The sequence below is a fragment of the Astyanax mexicanus genome, chromosome 9 (assembly GCF_023375975.1).
Source record: "Astyanax mexicanus isolate ESR-SI-001 chromosome 9, AstMex3_surface, whole genome shotgun sequence".
Taxonomy (NCBI): domain Eukaryota; kingdom Metazoa; phylum Chordata; class Actinopteri; order Characiformes; family Acestrorhamphidae; genus Astyanax; species Astyanax mexicanus.
Genome location: NC_064416.1, coordinates 35,751,082 through 35,770,579, shown reverse-complemented (window position 1 = coordinate 35,770,579; position 19,498 = coordinate 35,751,082). Strand labels below are relative to the sequence as shown.

At 40.1% G+C, this 19,498-nt stretch overlaps 1 protein-coding gene across 1 annotated transcript in view; it reads left to right on the top strand.

Moving 5' to 3' along the window:
• Positions 1-3,907: 3,907 nt before the first annotated feature.
• Positions 3,908-19,498, top strand: part of LOC103046797 (TCDD-inducible poly(ADP-ribose) polymerase) — a 38,231-nt gene continuing 22,640 nt past the window's right edge. The window contains exons 1-2 of the mRNA XM_007232089.4: positions 3,908-4,132; positions 8,554-9,349. Coding sequence (XP_007232151.2) covers positions 8,562-9,349 — 788 coding nt within the window. The 5' untranslated portion in view covers positions 3,908-4,132; positions 8,554-8,561. The remainder of the gene's footprint in view (positions 4,133-8,553; positions 9,350-19,498) is intronic.

The following is a 19,498-nucleotide window of genomic DNA, read 5'->3' as shown; positions in this document are numbered from 1 at the left end:
GGGTTGTGACAGCTCAAGAACGGGGCATTGTTTCCTTCTTCCTGTCTTCTTTGGGCAAAGGCACAACGGGAGGCTCTTTGTTTTGGCCAGGGCACATACCCCATTAGCCCCCCCACTGACGCACACTGCGAGGCCCTGGCCCCGGACCTACAGCCCTCTGTTAACCCCCCCCACACACACACCTACTCTGCATTTCATAAATCCCCCACTGCAAACCCAACAGCAACAGGTCATTTAAAAAAAAACCCCTCTCTACCCTACTTCTATGTATGCGTTTACATCTGATTATGGGCACTCAGCTTCTCGATATGAAGAGGTCATGGGGTCAAAGCCCCCAGACGTCCTTGGAGCAGACAGAGGCATTGTGTTTATAATGTCTAAAATGGGCAGGATAAACATGACAGAATGTGAATGGAAACAGAACTGAAAGAACATGGTCAAGAATGAATACACAATGCTGCAGTGTATTGGTGTGTCATATATACAGGCCTATATGTATATGTATATAAACAGCTCAGGAAAAAAATATGAGTTTCTTTAATTTTACCAAATTGAAAACCTCTGGATTATAATCAGAAGGAAGATGGATGATCACAAGCCATCAAACCAAGCTGAACTGCTTGAATTTTTGCACGAGGAGTGGCAAAAGCAGTGTATAAGACTGGTGGAGGAGAACATGCCTGAATGTATAAAAACTGTGATTAAAAACAGGGTTATTTCACCACATATTGATTTCTGAACTCTTTAAGCTTTATGACTACAAATGTGTTTTCTTTGCATTATTAGATGTCTAAAATCTTTGGATCTTTTCTGTTTTTTCAGCCATTTCTATTTTTTTTTGCAAATAAATGCTCAAAATGACAATATTTTTATTTGAAATTTGAGAGAAATGTTGTCTGTAGTTTATAGAATAAGACAACAATGTTCATTTTACTCAAACATACACCTATAAATAGCAAAATCAGAGAAACTGGTCCAGAAACTGAAGTAGTCTCTTAATTTTTTCCAGAGCTGTATATATTAGGGTTGCAGCAGTAACTGGTTTCATGGTATTAATGGCCAGTTTATTGCCTTAGCAACTGGCCCCACACTCCAACACACAGCGGATAAAAAGGCAGAGAGATGATAAATTGGTTTTCCCTCACAATTTGGATACCCAAATATTAACCTAAATAAATTTGGAGTATATCAACACTGTCAACAACTATCAGCGAATAATCCAGCTTGATAAAAACATTAGTATCGTGGTTAATACTCTCCAAGCTAATATGCATAAACAAAAAAAGCATTTCAGGGCTTATGCCACATTCCATGTACCTCAGATATCGAACATGAGAGTGATGTCACGCTTGAGTTGATCGATTCCAGTTAAACATTCACAAATCAGCTGTCATTGTGGATAACAATGCATTATGCAGTATTTTGCATATTAATACAGCATGTAAACATGTCCACAGATGTCTTCCAGAAATTGTAGTGTGATTGTGTCTGACTGATTAACCTTGTTTACCTTGCTGAACTCAACTGTTAGCATCATGTCTAGCCCACTATGCCAGGCAAGTTTAAGAAAACGCAAAGACATGATATTCATATTGCAAACAGCAAGACTCAGACCTCAGCCTGTCAACAACTATCAGAGAGAAATCCAGCTGAGAAAAATGAGTGGGTGGTAATGATTGTGACCGGCGACATCTGGCTGGAAATGTCAATATAAACAACCAAGCAACAAAATGTCGCAGACATCACATCTACAATGAATGCAGTAGGCTCCACACACATTCCACAGGTCTGTGCTGCATTATTTAGTTCCCAATAGACATGACAAAAGTCATGGGACACAATACTAGTGCCTTGTTCCATGACATTTGCATGGCATGTCTGTGTACTGTGTATACGTTACTATACGTTATGTCATTGCAAGTGTAGTGTAATTGGGAATTCCACCACTAAACAAATGCATTCAGGGTGGGGGTTTGATGAGAAATGGGCCATTTGAAGAAACTAACCAAATCTGATTTGCTTACAGTGCTAGAGATGGGAATCAGTGGTTGCTCTGACTACAACACAAACATAGTCATTTTATTTGCTATACAAAACCAGTATCAGTGAAGCTGCTCAGGTCTTCTGAGATGCAAAGTCAATGCTAATAAAATAAACTAGAAGTAAATCTCAATTGTAATGTAAATACTGGAATCTATTCTGGAAACTACACTGAAAACATGCCCACGTGAGGCCCGTATGAATATTGCCCAACTGGGAAATATTTAGTTTTGTCCATGGGATCCATGTTGAATCCATATATGGATATTAGTGGTGGGATCCCATTAGGGTCAGTAATGGGACCGGGGTAGTTTAACCTTTGCCCTTGCTGGGATGTACACTGTACATGGGGCCTAGCTGAGACCTATGTGAGACCTACTAAGGTGGACTGTACTCATGACATACAAGTTAACGTTACTGTAAAACTCATAACTATTTGTTAAGGCAAATTAAAAGTATATAGAAAGTGCTCTTCTAAAAATTAACATTTTAAGTATTGCAGATACAAAAAAAGTTCTGGTATGAGAATGTGGACTAGGCCTTTTTACAATTATTAAATGAGTAACTTATTAAACAATATACAGAAATGACTTATTTTATGGCTCAATTTTGCCCATTTTTTTCTAACTTTCTGCCATTAATATTTTTTTTTATTGAAATACATTTTTTCGTTTTGCAAATAAAACCATTATTGTGTAACCCTTTTCTTAGGTATCAGGATGCATATTCTTAATCAGTTTCATGCAATAATACAAGCATGAAATGCTATTAGATTGTTAGACGATGATTAGACTAAATTAATTTAAAACACTTTGTGGACTTCCCCTTTGTATTTTTATAATATAATATATTACACAATTTACTTGCTAGCTTTGTTGTAGCATTGTTAGCTACTACAGCCAGCTATGTCCCAGATCTAAAATCATTTATTCTCAGTAGCAGTTTTCAGTCCTCCCTTTATGATCTGTATGTGTGTGTGTTTGTGTGTATGAGGGAGTGTGTTGTGTGTGTGTGTGTGTATGTGAGAGAGAGAGAGAGAGAGAGAGAGAGAGAGAGGATCTCCTGTAGCGTGTCCTGAGGCTGTAAACAGCATTAGCTCTATCAGACCCTTTTGCACGCAGGGTTTTAGTTACATGTGATTCCCTCCCTCCAGTAGGGGTCGCCTGATTTCGTGTTATTCTGAAAAGGTGTCTTCTGTCCTTCTTGTGAGGATTTCTGCTCCATGCTTTATTTCTCTAGTGTGTTCATCACTAATTCCACCTTAACAAGGCTATTAAAGGTTTATAATATGAATTAATTAAGTAGCAGATTTATCCTTGGTGTATTTTAATCTCAGTGTCTTCATGAGGTAGATGTTCATGAGTCACCAGTAGTTCCAGCTCATCCACAAATCACCATCTCAGCTGGGTTTAGATCAAAGGGATTGTGGATATATAATTCCATATGTGTCCCTTAATTGTGTGGCTGTCTTTGTTATTAATCTGCAATGTTGAAAATAAATTAAATAAAGAAATAAAGAAGAAAAAAAAACATTATATATTATTTATTATATTATATTATTTATTTATGTTAGCTATTTATATTTGATATAATAACCCTTATTCTTTTTTTCCTATTTTATTTTATTATTTAAAATATATATTATCGTTATTATTTATAGTCACTGGTGTGTGTATGAAAAATGCACGAGCAAAATGAACTCGCATGCTCTTCCTGTTTTCTTTTTTCTTTTTTTTTTTCTTTTTTTAAATGGGACGTCCAGGCCCCGCCCCCAAAGAGAGAGAGTGAGAGAGAGAGAGAGAGAGAGAGAGAGAGAGAGAGAGAGAGAGAGAGAGAGAAACAGCCGGTGAGAGAAAGAGCGAGAGACGTGCCGAGACAATAGGAGAGAGAGCGTGCGCGCTAGAGCTGGAGCTCACACACACACTGAAGCACACACACACGCACGCGGGCGCGCGCACGGGTCTGATAGAGGCGCTGGGAGCTGGGCTGAGTTCAGTGCGCTGCGGAACCGGCTGGATCGCGGTGGATGAGCGCTTTGTCTGTCTCGCGGCTCTGCGCGAGGAGGAGGAGAACACCTGGACCGGGCGGACAGGTAACCGCACCGAACCGAGCCATGAGCGCGCGACTCTTCTGACGGATTGTACTTTTTTTGTTTTTTATTGTTTTTTTTATTTACATTGATTTAGGATTATTATCAGATCGGGTTTTCCTCTGTATTCTTCGCAGAGCTGGATGATCCCCGCAGGTCTGAGTGTGTGTGTGAGTGTGTTGGGTTTTATAGTTGTCTTTATACAGCTGTCTGTGAGTGTATAGCTCGGTTCTGGGGGATCATTTTTGTGCCTGTGTGCGCGTGTGCGCGCGCGCACCAGAGCGAGAGCGAGGAGGCAGGCGCTACGTGCGGAGCTGCTCGAGCTCAGCCCGGCTGCCGGCACGTAGGCAGCAGCAGCGGCCCTGCCTGTGTTCAGTAGCCCACCCTGCTGCTCACAGGCGGGGCACGACCACCGGCACTGAGCCCCGGTACCGGCCCGCCCGGGAGTGTCAGAGCAGGGGGTTAAAAACGAGGGAGACAGACGGATAGAGAGAATACAGAGAGAGAGAGAACAGAGCTCACTCTCTTTCTCTCTACAGTGGTTGGTGGAGTGGAGGAGGAGGGGGGTTGGGGGGGGGAGCTTTCTGTTTCTCTGGTGCCACCCTCTCTATATGTGTGTGAGAGTGTGTGACTGTGTGTGAGAGAGTGTGTGTGTGTATGGCAGGCCCTTTATTTTAAATTAACACCAGTATCACAGTAAATCCTAACAACTCTCAAGTCCTAACTTTACTGTAAAATTGTTTTGTGATTAAAATAATATAATGTTAGATGTCTTTTGTTTCAGTTTTGATTAGTGATAAGAATGCTTATAGTTTAGAAATCAATTAGAAATCATTATTTGGGGGAATAACCCCGATTTTTAATCACAGTTTTTATACGTCCTGGCATGTTCTCCTCCACCAGTCTTACACACTGCTTTTGGATAACATTATGCCAACCCTGGTGCAAAAATTCAAGCAGTTCAGCTTGGTTTGACGGCTTGTGATCATCCATCTTGCTCTTGATTATATTCCAGAGGTTTTCAATTTGGTGAAATCAAAGAAACTCATTATTTTTAAGTGGCCTTTAAATTTTTTTTCCAAAAAAGTGATATGGATATTTGTAGTAAAATGTAATTATAAAAAATACAGAGTGAAATTACATGTAAATCAAAGACTATCAATAGAAATTACATTACAAATTACATACAGTATGTGGCTCTGGTAATAAGACTAGTCGGGATGATTAATAGATCTGTAGATCTGATATTTCTCAAATGTGAGTTGTTGCCAGTACAAACGAGGTATTGCTGTGGTGTGATGAAGTGTGTGTAAAGCTGTTAAATTCAAATCATATTAGCAAAAACTAATCTACAGCCTGTATTAATCATTTGACTTCTAAAACTACTAAAGAAAGCCCTTGTTAATAGCTGTAAAAGAGAGGTTTTACTAGTTAGAAGGTATACCTTGTCACTAATACTGTTTAACAATAAAACAGTTTGATGTCATACAGAATTATTTAATTATAGATAAGGAAGAGTGAAATTCCAAGTATATTAGTGGTACTGTATGTCAAGTCATAATTACATGGAGGATATGTAGTCCTGGTAATGTGACTAGTCAGAATGACTTCATAGATCTGTGGAAGTCTGTATCTGACATGTTTTGTACGTTTTGTACTTGTAAAAACTCAAGTTACAGATATTTGTGATGACTTTAGTAGTAGTAGTAGTAGTGAAAATTTGACTAATAAAATCTAGGACTGCATGTCTGTGAATATGTGAAAGATAGTACAAATAGTACAAAATAGTACAAATGCTAATTTAACATATCTCTAATGCAGGTCTGACTAGTATTCATGGGCATTAGGATACGTGCACTTTTTGAAATCTATAATATAATGTTAGATATCTATAATTTCAATAATTCTATTTTTAAATAATAATGATAATATTTTACTTGTCAGAATAACATGTATGTGTCTGGGATTGCAATTTCTGCTTGTAAAAAGTAATATGGATATCTGTAACTGAAGTTTTTAGTAGAAAAAAAATATTTATAGATAATACAGAGTGAAAATTCATGTTCTGGTAAATCAAAACCAATCAAACACACAACTAACAGAAATTTCATTGCAAGTTACATGCAGTATGTGGTCCTGGAAATATGACTTAATGAGATGATTTAATAGATCTGTATATTAGGGGTGGGAATCGATTACTATCTCACGATTCGATTCGATTCCGATTTTGGGGGCCACGATTCGATTCAAAATCGATTTTTGATTCAAAACGATTTGAATTATAAAAATTTCTGCTTCTGGCTTATGAATCTTATTGAAAAAAAAACCCTCCATAATATACACTGGTCCTGGAGCAAGTAATGTGTTACAAAAACAATAAAATGTGCAGGAATGTGGGTCCTCAGTGACAGAGGAATCACTGGGATATCACAATGACGTTAATGAACAATAAATAAATAATAAATAACACTGCTTTATTACCAGGCTACTAGCGGTGGTGTGTAGGTGACGCTGCTGGGCTGATGTGATGATAGCAGTGGAGCGCTAAAGTTCAGGAGCAGCTGCTGATTAACTAGTTAATTTAAGGTCGTTGTATTTCTTCAGAAAGGGGGCAGGAGGTGGAGAAATTAATTCATATTGTCCATTCCTTAATTCCTCTGTGATGAGGAGCTGAAATGAGCTCTGATTAGCTTATTGTTATTTTTCCGTTCCGCCTTAAATGCTGCAGCCTGCAGCCACCTGTAGCGTTATTTAAGGTGGAACTGGAAAGTTAGCTTGTTAGCTAGCTAACAGTTACTGAAACTAACTACTAGCGATCTTTTTTATGCTTGTTATGAAGCATTCTGCCATAAAACATTAAAACTACACGTTAATCTAAGGTAATATAGTGCTTGTTCTGCCATCTTACCGGTGATTCTCAAACACCTACGCTCTGTGTGGGTCTGGGAGACCTCGGTTTGAAGGGACAAGCGGGTTGCCAGGTCCAACAAAAATACCCAGCCCAAAATCAGTCCAAAACCCGCCCCTCAGAATCGATTTTGGGACATTTTAAATCGATTCTGAATCGTAGTAAATGAGAATCAAGATTCTTATGTGAATCGATTTTTTGGCACACCTCTACTGTATATGTGATATTATTACTATTGCATAGCTGATCTCTTAAACGTGAGTTGTTTCCAGTACAAACTAAGTTGGATTAGTAGTGCTGGTGTGATGAAATGTGTGTATGTGTGCGCGCTTGCACAAGTGCGTGTGTACCGTATCTTTTCTCAAGAAAGGAGAAAGGTTTCACATATTCTGAAACCTAGCTACACCCAGCGCACACAGGAGACTGAGAGTGTGTGTATGAGGCTCTGGCTCACTCACCTGACCTGCTGATGACTTATGATCAGGCTTTGCTGACACCATATGACAGCCCGGTGACTTTACAGGGTACAAAGTCTGATTACTGAGCACGGCGCTTTCTGTTTCCAGAGGCTGGGAGATTTAAGCTTGGCCAGGCTGTTGCAATGCGGTAGTGCCTGCCTTAAGTAGGAGCAGGAGTAGCCTCATATAGAACAGCGGAGCTTCACAGCAGGTACAGCAGCCAGCTTTGGGACCGAGGCTTTTTTTAAGCTGTTCTTCTGACCCTGTTGGTCTGCAGCAGATTTGCGATTTGTGGTGGCGCTGTAGGAGGGTTCATGAGAGTGGAACATTGAAAACAGCCTAAATGTGTCCTCAAGATGTTAAGTAGCTGATCTGTATTATTAGTTGTGACTAGAAATAATTAACTAAGACTTTGACATTGTTGATTCTCGAACGAAACCAGCCAAATCAGCTTTTTGTTTGTGAGCACAGATGATAACCAACCAAATGTGAAAGTATGCAGCCTGTTTCTTTGGAAAGACATTTGGAAGAGACTCCTCATGCAGATCTGGTCTCAAAGCTATTGTAACCTACTTAAGATCTGAGGGTTAGACTAAGATCTGCTGGCTTAAGAACAAAAACCAAGTTTAGGAGGTATGAAAGCATGCAAATGAGGTCAGTGATGGAAGAGGAAGAAGTTAAATTACCTAAAAATAGGGAATTAGGAAGTAAATATAGGGGCTTGAAATAAAAAGAAGAAGTAGAATTTCTTGCTGTTGAACCTGTTTTGGAGTCTGTTATAACAGTGGTTATTGTAAAAATTAAATGTGGTTGAAGAGGTATTGATGTAAAACCTAGCAGTGGACAGTGTGGTATCAGTATAATTATATAAATTTCCATTGTAATTGTTGTTTATGTCTATTGTTATAGCATATAACACTGTAGTATCAATGTAATGAGGTATCAAAGTAAATCTTAGAGGTGCCCATCTCTAGTAACATATTTTAGCCAATAAATGCCCGAGCCTAAAGCCCGAACCAGACCAGTCACTAGCCTCTCTCTCTATCTTCCCACACCAGGGTCCACCATGGAGAAGAGTTCGCTTGTGATGCAGGAGCAGGAGAGCAGTGATGGAGAAAAGGTCCTGGAGGAGGCGTCGCTTGGCCTGGCCATTGAGGACGGCCAGTTCGAGCAGCACCTGGGGATCATGGATAAGATCCCACTGGTCAAGCCCTTCTTCAAAAAGAAGCATGCACAGAGGAAACTGGACGCCAAGTGCCTCCGGGCACTGCAGGAGCCACTCCTGAGTACGCTACTGGTGGCCGGGGATGGGGTGTTTGTGGCCCCTTGCGCCGCTGCCGCTGCCACTATAGAGAAACGGACCACTATAAGCGATGTGCGGACAAAGGACAGGGACGCAGGGACGGAGGCACAGGCAGGCGACGCAGCGTCGGATGTAGCGGCGGACGTCGCGGCGGACGTTGTGCCGGCGCCTGTCGCTGCCCCCGTGCCCTCGGAGACACTAGCTGATCTCTTTGCCCCCGGTGAACCACTGGGGGATGCCGCCCCAGCACAGGAGGGCGAGTTGTTTCGGGACAAGAGCGAGGAGGCCTCGCTGGACCTTGTGTTTGAGCTGCTGACCCAGCTGCAGTACCACACGCACCAGCGTGATGGCGTAGACATCTGTGCGGACTTCCTGCAGGGCTTGTGCTTTTACGGTAGTGACTGCGAGCGGCACCACACCGTGTTGCCGTACCACTGGCAGATCCGGCGGTCGGAAACGAATGCGTGGCAGAGCATAGCGGATGATGCACAGGAGCAGCTGGAAAGACTCTATTGCAATCCGGACAATGAGCAAGTCCGGCTAAAATTCCTGTAAGTGCATTTCTTTTCTTTTTTTAACAGCCGTTTGCGTGTTTGTTTCTTGCTGGTTTATTGGTTTGTTTGTGCTCCATTTTCCCGCTCGAATCCGGAAGCACGCTTCAGTGATGGCTGGGCCGCTTGGCTAAAAGTATTGTGAAGTGTTTCTAGGCCAGACTGGGAGGCATAACGTAGTGTGGAGAGTGAGATTTAAGAGCATTAGCGCTTAAAGGCAGGGATTGTGTGCAAGTGTGTGAGTGTGCGAGTGTGTGAGGGTGTGATGGGGGCAGCCTCAGGGTCACAGGAAAGAAAAAAACAGGTGTGTGTGAGTGTGTGTAACAGACGGGAAGTTTAGGTTGGAGTTTGAGAGGTGTGTTCCCCCTCATTCTTCCCCCCTCCTGCCACATAAGCCTTCCGCCGGCCACTCTGAGACCGAGGGAAGTGCGGTGGTGACGGCTGTGAGCTGTGAACTTGTGTGACCTTTTTCTGCCTTGTGCGGTCACTCACTTGCACTCACACACACACACACAGGCATACACACACACAGAGGCGTGCACACATACTTAGTGTGACTGGTGCAGGGACAGTCGCACGCTCGTCTAGCACAGACAGAGACAGCCTCACATAGACCGTATCTCATAAACACACACTCACATACACGCATACACGGATAAACGAGCCTCACACACGCACATGTGCCCGCACACTCACACACACACACACACATACAGACATTCACACATTCATACACCCACTGTGCAAGCTTATGCAAATTCCATCTCAGTGTGGGATGGTCCACATGCCTCTCTTTCTGTCTCACACAGAAACACACACACACACATTGAGCTTTTGACCTCCATGCCCATTCAGTTATTAGTTGTCGGCCTTTAATTTCAGTAATGACTATAAATGACGCAGTAACTACTGTACTGAAGATGGATGTGACTGATATGAGGTTTCAGGGCTGGTATGATGACTGATATCATTTAAATTGTTGGTTCCACAACCGTCCGTTTTTCAGTTTCTGATATGGTGAGAATCTGTCAGATGTTTTTTTTTTTTACATCGTATCAGAATTTCATGATGAATGGACCAACAGAAATGCTCGAAAACGCTCCACATTTATATTGAAGTCCATTGTGAACTAAAAGGCATTTGCATGTCAGCAAAAAAAGTCGTTTTAATTGTATTTATTATGTTTAGAGATTTTAAATATATATTATGTAGTAGGCACTTTAAATAACACTTCTCTGTAGACATTCTAATCTCAGGTTATTGAAAAAAAAAAAAATATATATATATATATATATATATATATATATACATATAAAGGTCTCTAATTGTTAACCAGCCAGTGACCATAACCAACAATGTGCAGTATCATTATTATATAAGCGTAAAAGGTTATACCTCTGTATGACTCAGCTGTGACTGTGCACTTCACCTTATATTTAAAATGATTGACTATAGTTGAGTGGAACAATATCAAGACAATAAAAACTGTTTATTTATTAATTTAATTAGACATTCTGATTCCATTTTACCTTAAATGAGGTTTAAGGTAAGGTTGGTTGTAGGTAACAAAGTACCTACTATTTCTTTTTTTTTTATAAATTTCTTCACCAGTGTATTACAGCTATCAGACATTATTTTATCAAAATAAAAAAATCTTATTGTGGCAGGGCTAGCTGTAGCTAGGCTAACATTTTTCTTTGTTGCTTGAGTGTCAGCTCAGGGCGCTTATCTCAAACACTCTTCTAACCTACAACAGCATGTAAGCATTATGTACATTTTGTATTAAATGGATAAAGGATCATGCTTTATGGAATGGGATTATGAATTATATAAAAATGATGGACTCTTTGAGCTAAAAGGGTTAACTAGTGCACCGCAGAGACTCAGCGGGAGGTATTCGTAATGCCCAAGTGACTGTGGTGGAGAACTTGGCCTAAGCAACAAGGCTGTTTTTGTTTAGGTGGGGTGTTTTTTTCCTCTTCAGGCCTAGAGGTGGATCTGTATGCAGAAGGTCCCTGTGGAATGAAGGGCATTTGGTTTTGACACAGCATTGGAGACCCAGCCCTGCTGCTTTTTTATTATTCTAGCAGCTGACGCAGCTCCCAGAGGATAGCCCTGATGACTTGTCATGGAAATATGACCATATGATGACGAGGATGCCTTTTATGGGTGTAGTGATACATTTCAGTGTAGGGCTGCACCGAGATGGGACTTTTGGGCAGATGCTTGTGTCAGATTTTTTATTAGTTTTACTTATTCATTAGTTTATAGCTGCCAGAGAGACTAGAGAGTGAAACCAACATTTTTATATCTATATATATGTGATTCAATAGATTTTAAAAGACCACCAAGATTTAAAATGAGCATTGAGGGGTTTTAATGGAATCCCTTCACTTCTTATATAGATTTATAATTAATATCATTTTAAAATGTTTTGACTCTGAGACAATCAATCAGCCAAGACATGTCTAAGCCTAGGTAGCTGACTACGAGTCCAAACACGACATAACCTGTAACATTTAGCTTTTCTGTCACTCCCAACACCAGTCGTTCAAGTTTTTATTATTAATATTCATGTCAGATAGTCAACTGCAGCTGTACTAAGCAGTCTTATACTATATGGACATGTAATCAAGATAGTGAAGAATAGGCTAGCTTAGCGAGGTAAGATACAGGTCCAAAACTACAGGAAAATAATTGATTTCTTCTTTCTGTCTGTCCTACAGCAACAGATTGTTGATTCCTGCTAACTAAGCTAATGCTAACTAACTTCAACTGATAACAATGACTGATAAAGAACAATAAAAAAAGGAAGAGAAAGCAATCATTCTTCACAAAGTTTAATGTTAGACACCATTAGCTATTATATGAGCGTGCGTAATGGCTAAAACAGACCTAAATATAGAGTCTTGCCAAACTGCAGCATATTTTCTAACAGCCAGCGTGATGTCAGTGTTTTCATAACACTTTTCAGAGGTAGGGAGGTCTGAAACATTGTGTTCTCGCGGATGAAATACCAGAACAGAGAGAAATAGCTTATCCAAACATTTACAGTAAAACTGGCGTAAATGGCGAAAAGGTTCTCCACAATTCAGCGCTGTGGTGAAGTTTATTATTGTTTTTCATTGACTAAAGGAGGTCATACCCAATTCTAAACCAAAATGATTTGTCTTGGCAAAGCACACGAAGACCTATATGTGTCACGTGTGGGTTGGGAGATATGTCTGGGCTGTGGGTATTTATTCACATTTATTCAGATTTCTGAGGATAAAAATAAATGCTCTAAATGAAAATATTTTTATTTGGAATTTGGGAGAAATGTCTGTAGTTTATAGGATAAAAAACATTGTTCATTTTACTCAAATATATACCTATAAATAGTAAAATCAGAGAAACTGATTCAGAAACTGAAGTGGTCTCTTATTTTTTTTCCAGAGCTGTATGACTGATAAAATGAGACTCAGAATGAGATAGAAATGATAAAACATGTTATATTACTACTGCTTTTACTGAGTTTTTATGGCAATCCTTTATAATATATTATATGTCCCTTGTGGTGCTTGAAAATTCCAACATTCGAGTTCCTATGGAAGGCTGTACGAGTCCAATGTTTGTTTATAAACATTAGACTAGCATGTCAGATTCTGAATTAAAGAAGCTTATATCAGATATATGAAATTCTTTGCCTTTTGGCAACTAAAATCATATTGATTAACATTTATTTAATTATTTAAGAAAATATATAGTCTAAATGTAGGCTATTAGGCTATCAAATCTAGTACTGTACTTTATGTACTTGACAGGATGATGAAACAGCTAGCTAACTTAGCTAACATGGATAATAACATTAGCTGTTGTTTTAGGTTAGATTTGATCCAGGATCTGACTGTATATCAGGCCAATACTGATACCAATCATTAATGATGATACCATCTCTATTCTCTTTGCTTTCCTAATGGCTGTCCTTAACAGTTGTCCACTACAGGGCTATTGTCTGTTTGTTTCTCCCTTAACGGCTAGGCTATCTAACTACCGCTGGCTCTCCGCCACCTCAGAAGTAGCTGTTAAGTGTTTAGCTTAAGCCCCCCGCTGTGTATATGTATGTGTTTGTAGAGGGGTGGGGGTGTAAAGTGGAACCCCTGGGGGGTTTCAGGAGATAAGTGTTGTTGCTTTGTGTTGCTCTCTGTTTGCAGTTGCCAGCTGCAGGGGGTCTGTTTGTTTGGTGCACCGGGTCCATATGGTCGATACTGCGCCCGGTTCCAGGAAAGACCTCAGGAGTATAGATAGGTGTTTGTGTGTTTCTATGAGTGTGTGAGAGTGTGTGTGTGCGTGTGAGCGGTCCGAGTCTATTGTGTGTTTACCTGAGCTTCTTATCAGGTGTCACGTTGCCGCCATTATAGTTTGACTCGAGTTTAGCTTTACCTGCCAACAGTCTTGGAGAGCAAAGGGCTGCTGCTTCTACTACTTTGCCATTCACAGTTAAACATGCCATGAGGAGATGAATAGACTGAAATGGGCACCCCTTTAATCCTCTATAGTATAGTGTTGCCCTCAGGCTGTCTATCTATCTACCTACCTACTTACCTGCCTTTAATATAATGTTACATGGCTTGTCTACATCCAATACTATGAAATCAGTTACATAAAAATATGTGCAAGAATATTTAATAAAATTATATTTGGATGTTTATATTCTTAATATCTTCTTAGAGTCTTGCTATAAACTAACATACATTTATATTTGTTGCCTTGTGCAGTCAGACCATTTTTGTTATAATAATCTTGATGAAGCAGTGGTCCTACAGACCTCCTTTTACCTTGCATGTTTTGGGTTCTTCCTTGCTCAAAAAACACCTGATTCAAATGATTCAAATCAGCTTGTTATCAAAAGTCAAATTTCTAGATTTATCTAGGTCAGCTATATCCCCAGGGACTCCCAAACTTCAACAACAAAAAAAAATTCTTCCCCTAAAATATAATTCATGCCATACAGGGTTAAAAAGCCAATCTCAGGAAAAATGAAATGCTATGCTTCATTTTTTAATGAAAAATGTTATATTGTAATAAACCTTCAGTCATAACATGTGAAGACAAAGCTGCAAAAATGGTCAACTTTTAATGCATAGTATTTGTGATTACATGTCTTCACATTCAGTCTACGGTAGCTGAGAAGAACAGCCTTGTGATGTCACAAAAAACAAAATATTTACAAATACTGTATACAGTAGTTTAGTAGTTTAGACTTTAGAGCTTTGAGAATTACTTGATTCTGGGCTTCTTTGGAAGTAAAGCAGAATATATGCTAACCAAATAGACTATTTAGATGTTATTTACATGCATCCTTTTTAAAGGTATAAAAACAAAAAACAGCTTTGTGATGTCACAGAAATCTGTGTTTACATATTGTATACATCTGCTGATTCAATTTACTGCAGTTTAGGGGGACTTGGCTTTCAGAATGACCTTATATAGGGTATTAGTCTGAAATCTTTGTTAAATCAGGCATCATAGAAGACAGACGTTGGAAAGTATTAGTCTTAGTCTTAAAGATACAGACACACAAAAACAGCTTTGTGAAGTTTTTATATGCCCTTTCTTATAGGATATTAGTGCATTTTTAATGGGGCATGAGACAGATCAGACATAATGTGCATACATCCTTTATAAAGGAATGGTCATTACAATACCCTGTTAAAACATCCTAACCTCCTAATGTAATGTCTGTAGTTTAAATAACTCAAACTGATCAGTTTAATATTGTTGATCGGTTTATTTCTGTTGAAATAATTATTAGGACAGATAGTAAGTCATTTCCCTGAACTCCGGAACCGGAGACATTGTGTAACCAGTAGCCGGTGATTTTATGACCCCTCCGTGTCACTGTGTGACCCTCATCGCTCTGCTTCCGTGAGAACAGCGGAGTAATAGAACTGTGTGACACTCTCTCGCCAAGCAGCCAGGGCACGCTCACCCGAAACCCAGGAGACAGTGAGTGAGTGAGTGTTTATGTGTGTGTGTGTGCCAGCACCCATCCGTGCGAATGTGTGTGTGCATGCGTGAGTAAATGGAGGACATATCATGTCAGTCGGGTCATAAAATGAATCACAGAGGCGAGGTGAGGCTCCGCCCTCTCATCAAACACTTCAAAAGTCTCCTGGAACGTTCCTCTTTAACCCCTTCAACTGTAGAGCTCTTGCTCACTTATTAATTCACATTCTAATGTATTTATAATATAAATAAATAAAAAAACAAATCTTTTTGGACACCTTTTTTCTAGAGTAGATAATAGGCATGGACCTGTTGGCATCATTTCTAATGCCAGACAGGGCTAGAGGTGTATAAACCCCCTCCAGTGTTGAGCTGTGCTCTGTGGAACGATGGAGCTCCATACACTTTCCCTTTGTCTCTCTATCTCTCTCTCTCTTTCTCTCAGTCTTTCTCTCTCTCTCCCATTGGTCTCATTGGTCCAATTGGTCTCTCCCATTGGAGCTCACTCTTTGTACTTCTCTTTCTCCCCTCTTTTTCTTATTATTGCTCACTTTTATCTTTCTTTCTCTTGTTGTCTTTTTTCTCATTATTTTTCTACCTCCCTTTCTCACTCACACTTATTTACCTTTTTATGTTTATCTTTGTCCTATATTTATGTTTCTAATTCTTGCTTATTCGTTCCCTATGACTCTCTCCCTCTCTCTTTTTCTGTTACTCTGTCTTTACCTTTGCCTCTATTCTATCTCACTCTTTCTCTTTTCTCATTCTCTATTTCACTCTCCATTTTCTTTCTTATATTGTTGCACGCTGTCTATCTTCTCTCTATCTTGCTTATTATTCTCTCTATCATAATTTTTTTTCTCTCTTTATTTCTTGTTCACAAGAAGGGTTTCTTAGCCTCCTTCTCTCTCTCACTCCCTCACTCTTATGTTGTTTATCACAGAAAATACACACAGTTTGAAACCCATTGAGAGGAACATCTTGTATTTGTTCATCTGTCACTTAGAGAGCGTGACAGAACGAATGAGAGAGTGAGACCGTTAGGTCCTGGGTTGGTCGAACAAACTGTCTCTCCATTTCCGTTGGTTTTAGCAGAACGTGTTCTAGGTTCAGAACATTTTGCTTGCCTGAGATGCTCTGTTATTCGTGGGGAGGAAGTGAGAAATGCAACCCAACTCTCCGGCCCAGTAAAGGAAACAAAAAGGGGAAGCTGGGAGCGTTGGCGGCAGCTCCTTCGCTCCCTCAGATCTCCTCAGGAGGAAGAGAGGAAAGCCCTGAGCACTTCCCAAGCTACTGTCCTTCACACCTTTTTATTACACTCATTACTGTCGCTGCTGTTATTAGGCTACATAACCACTTTATGACAGCTGATGTTGGTCAGCAGTATTTCACGTGTACTGGGACGTTTCATCCGAAAGTGTTGGTACAGAGTGAGACACACACTCAGCGTTTCTCTCTCTGCCAGTTTCAGCTGATTTCCTTCTTGTTTTTTGAATTCAGTTCAGTGCCCTCAGATCTGATGTCACGACCTAGCCTGAAGCAGTGAAGATTATGGAGAACATTGAAAGAGTACCAGCAGCATTAGGGGAGATGTAACACTGACCTACTTTTTGAGTTGTGTGCAAATGTTTGGACACCCCAAAAGACCTGATTCTACTGAAATCAATGGTATTAAAAAAATAACGTATTTCTATTCGATTTTGGAGCATTTCTGTGTAGATTTAATTGCATTTAGTCACATTAATAGTGTTAGCGAGTAGTGCAGCATAAGTAGCTGAATACATTTATAAGAACATTTGTATGGATGGTGTAATTTATTTGTTTTAAATAAACGACTAGTTAAAAGGACTAAAATTGAAGTAAAATAACATGAGCCATATGTTGTTTCTGTTTTTCCTGTAGTCCTTCCTGAGTGCAGATGTGTTTCGATGCTCTTTGCCCTAGAAAATGCCATCACGTGTACTTGCGTGTGTGTGAGTGTGTGTGTGTGAGTGTGTGTGTGTGTGTCTGTTATGTATTTGCAGTGTGCACATTACTGCAACGCTCTCCACCCATAAGTCATGAATGACGTGACTGCTTTATCTGCAGGTCAAGCAGTCTGGTTTAGGTTTGTGTGTGTGTGTGTGTGTGTGTTTTAGTTTTTGTCCAGGTGTGACAACATAGCTGGGTGTGTGTGTGAGGGTGGCATGCGGGCAGCTCAGGTTTTTTCTAATGGGAAAGTCAGGAGGAAGTGGCTGGTGTGTTTGTGTTTGTGTGTGCACGGTGAGTTAAAGTGAGACCAGATTAGGGAGGGTGAGAGAATAGTACAGTATTTTTTAAAAACCTACACTTTTGTCCATGTAGATACAGATACACCAAAAGACATGTCAAAAGTCAGTGGGTAAACTGACCATGGCAGGAACTATATATATATATACCTCTGCCTTGTCCTCCCTCTGTGTTGCATTGTCCGCTGCATGTCACGTTTCACTTTTCTCTCCATCAGTCCTTCATTGATCTCCTCATTGATCTTTCTCTCCTCTCACCTTCTCTTTTCTCTTCCTTCAGGGTCACATTCTCAGAGAGAGAGAGAGAAAGAGAGAGAGAGAGAGAGATAGAGAGAGTGTATATATGTGTTGGTGTATGTTTTTGCACTTGTGTGATCATGTGGGGCTATGTGTATGGAAGTGTGTGTGTATTGTGTATGGTGTACTGCAGGCTGTTAGGAAAACCTGTTTGTGTGTGTATGTGTGTGAAACTACTCTGTGTTGTGAAATTGAAGCTGCGTGGTTTCTCTCCCCAGCTCCCTCCTGCTGCACTGCAGTCACACAGCGTCGAGTGACAGAGCATAAATAAATTATTGAACCAGTGTGTGTGTGTGTGTGTCTGTGTGTGTGTGCATTTTCATTGTGTGTCACTGTGTCATCTTTTAACCTCCTCCTGGCACACAGTCTCACACACACACACTGTGGAGCGTTAGAACAGGCTGTTGTTCTGAAGGAACAAGCCGTTCTGCCTCATCCCATAATCCTTTACTCTCTGTCCACACTGTACGTTCACAATGTTCAGGCAAGGCTTTCTATTAAATTTCACAACATTGCTGTCACAATTTGATTGCAAAAAGATTGCATCAAGACTGTCAGTAATACTGGGGGCTTTATACCCCTCTAGCCCACAGCTGACATTAGGCATGGTGCCAGTATGTTCATGTTTATTAATCAGTTTTGAGAGCGTTTTCTTCAATTGGCAGGATTTCTCCACTTGAACTGGACTGGAATCTATGGAAGGGTTTATTTGCACATCTGTGTCAGCATTAGCAATGGGTGCAGCATAAAGAAGCCGAATACATTCATTAGCATGGGTGGGTGTACATAAATATTTAAGCATATATGATACTGCATATACTGTCTCTTGGCTGCATTTGCTCGTTTTTAATTTTTTAACATAATGTTAAGAATCTTTTTACATTGACTTCTATTTGAAAGTTATAAAGGTTTGTCTTCCTCCTTCAATGTTGCTATTTTAGTTATTAGGTTTCTTTATGACAGCAAAATATATTTACAGTGTGTGTGTCTCTCTCTCTTTCTCAATTTTTCCACAAAACGCACAGACTAGTTTACCGTAATCCTTCTGTTCTCTTCCCTTTTTCATTCTTTGTTTCTTCTTCTGTATTTCTCTTACCTGAACATGCATTCTCATTTCTGCATTTCAGGCTCGTGCAGCCCGCCTCCCCCCCACCATGTCTCTGATAAATCGAGAGCAGCTGTATTTACAGTAAAGCGAAAGGCTAAAACTGATGGTTGATGAGTTTAGGGTGGAGCTACACAGTGTATCGCTTGTTCATCACTGTACCACAACACAGTACCAGACTGTACAGTGCTGTGGGTGCAACTGAACACTATGAAAAGCAGGGTGCCGCCATGTCTCGTCGAGATGTAAACAGGAACATGAAGGATTTATAAGATTTTAATGTAAAAAAAGATAAACAACTAGTGAACCTCTGCGTGTCTTCTTTAGACAGCTCTACACACTGCAATGCTAAATGTCATGGGACAGCAGTAACTAAACTAATAATAAAGTGCTACCCCAAGAGATGTCACGCATATGTTCTGCATAAGTTGTGAGGTGCTATCTTGTAAAAGAGGCTGAATACAGACCAGCGTGCTCATGGCAAGGTGACAT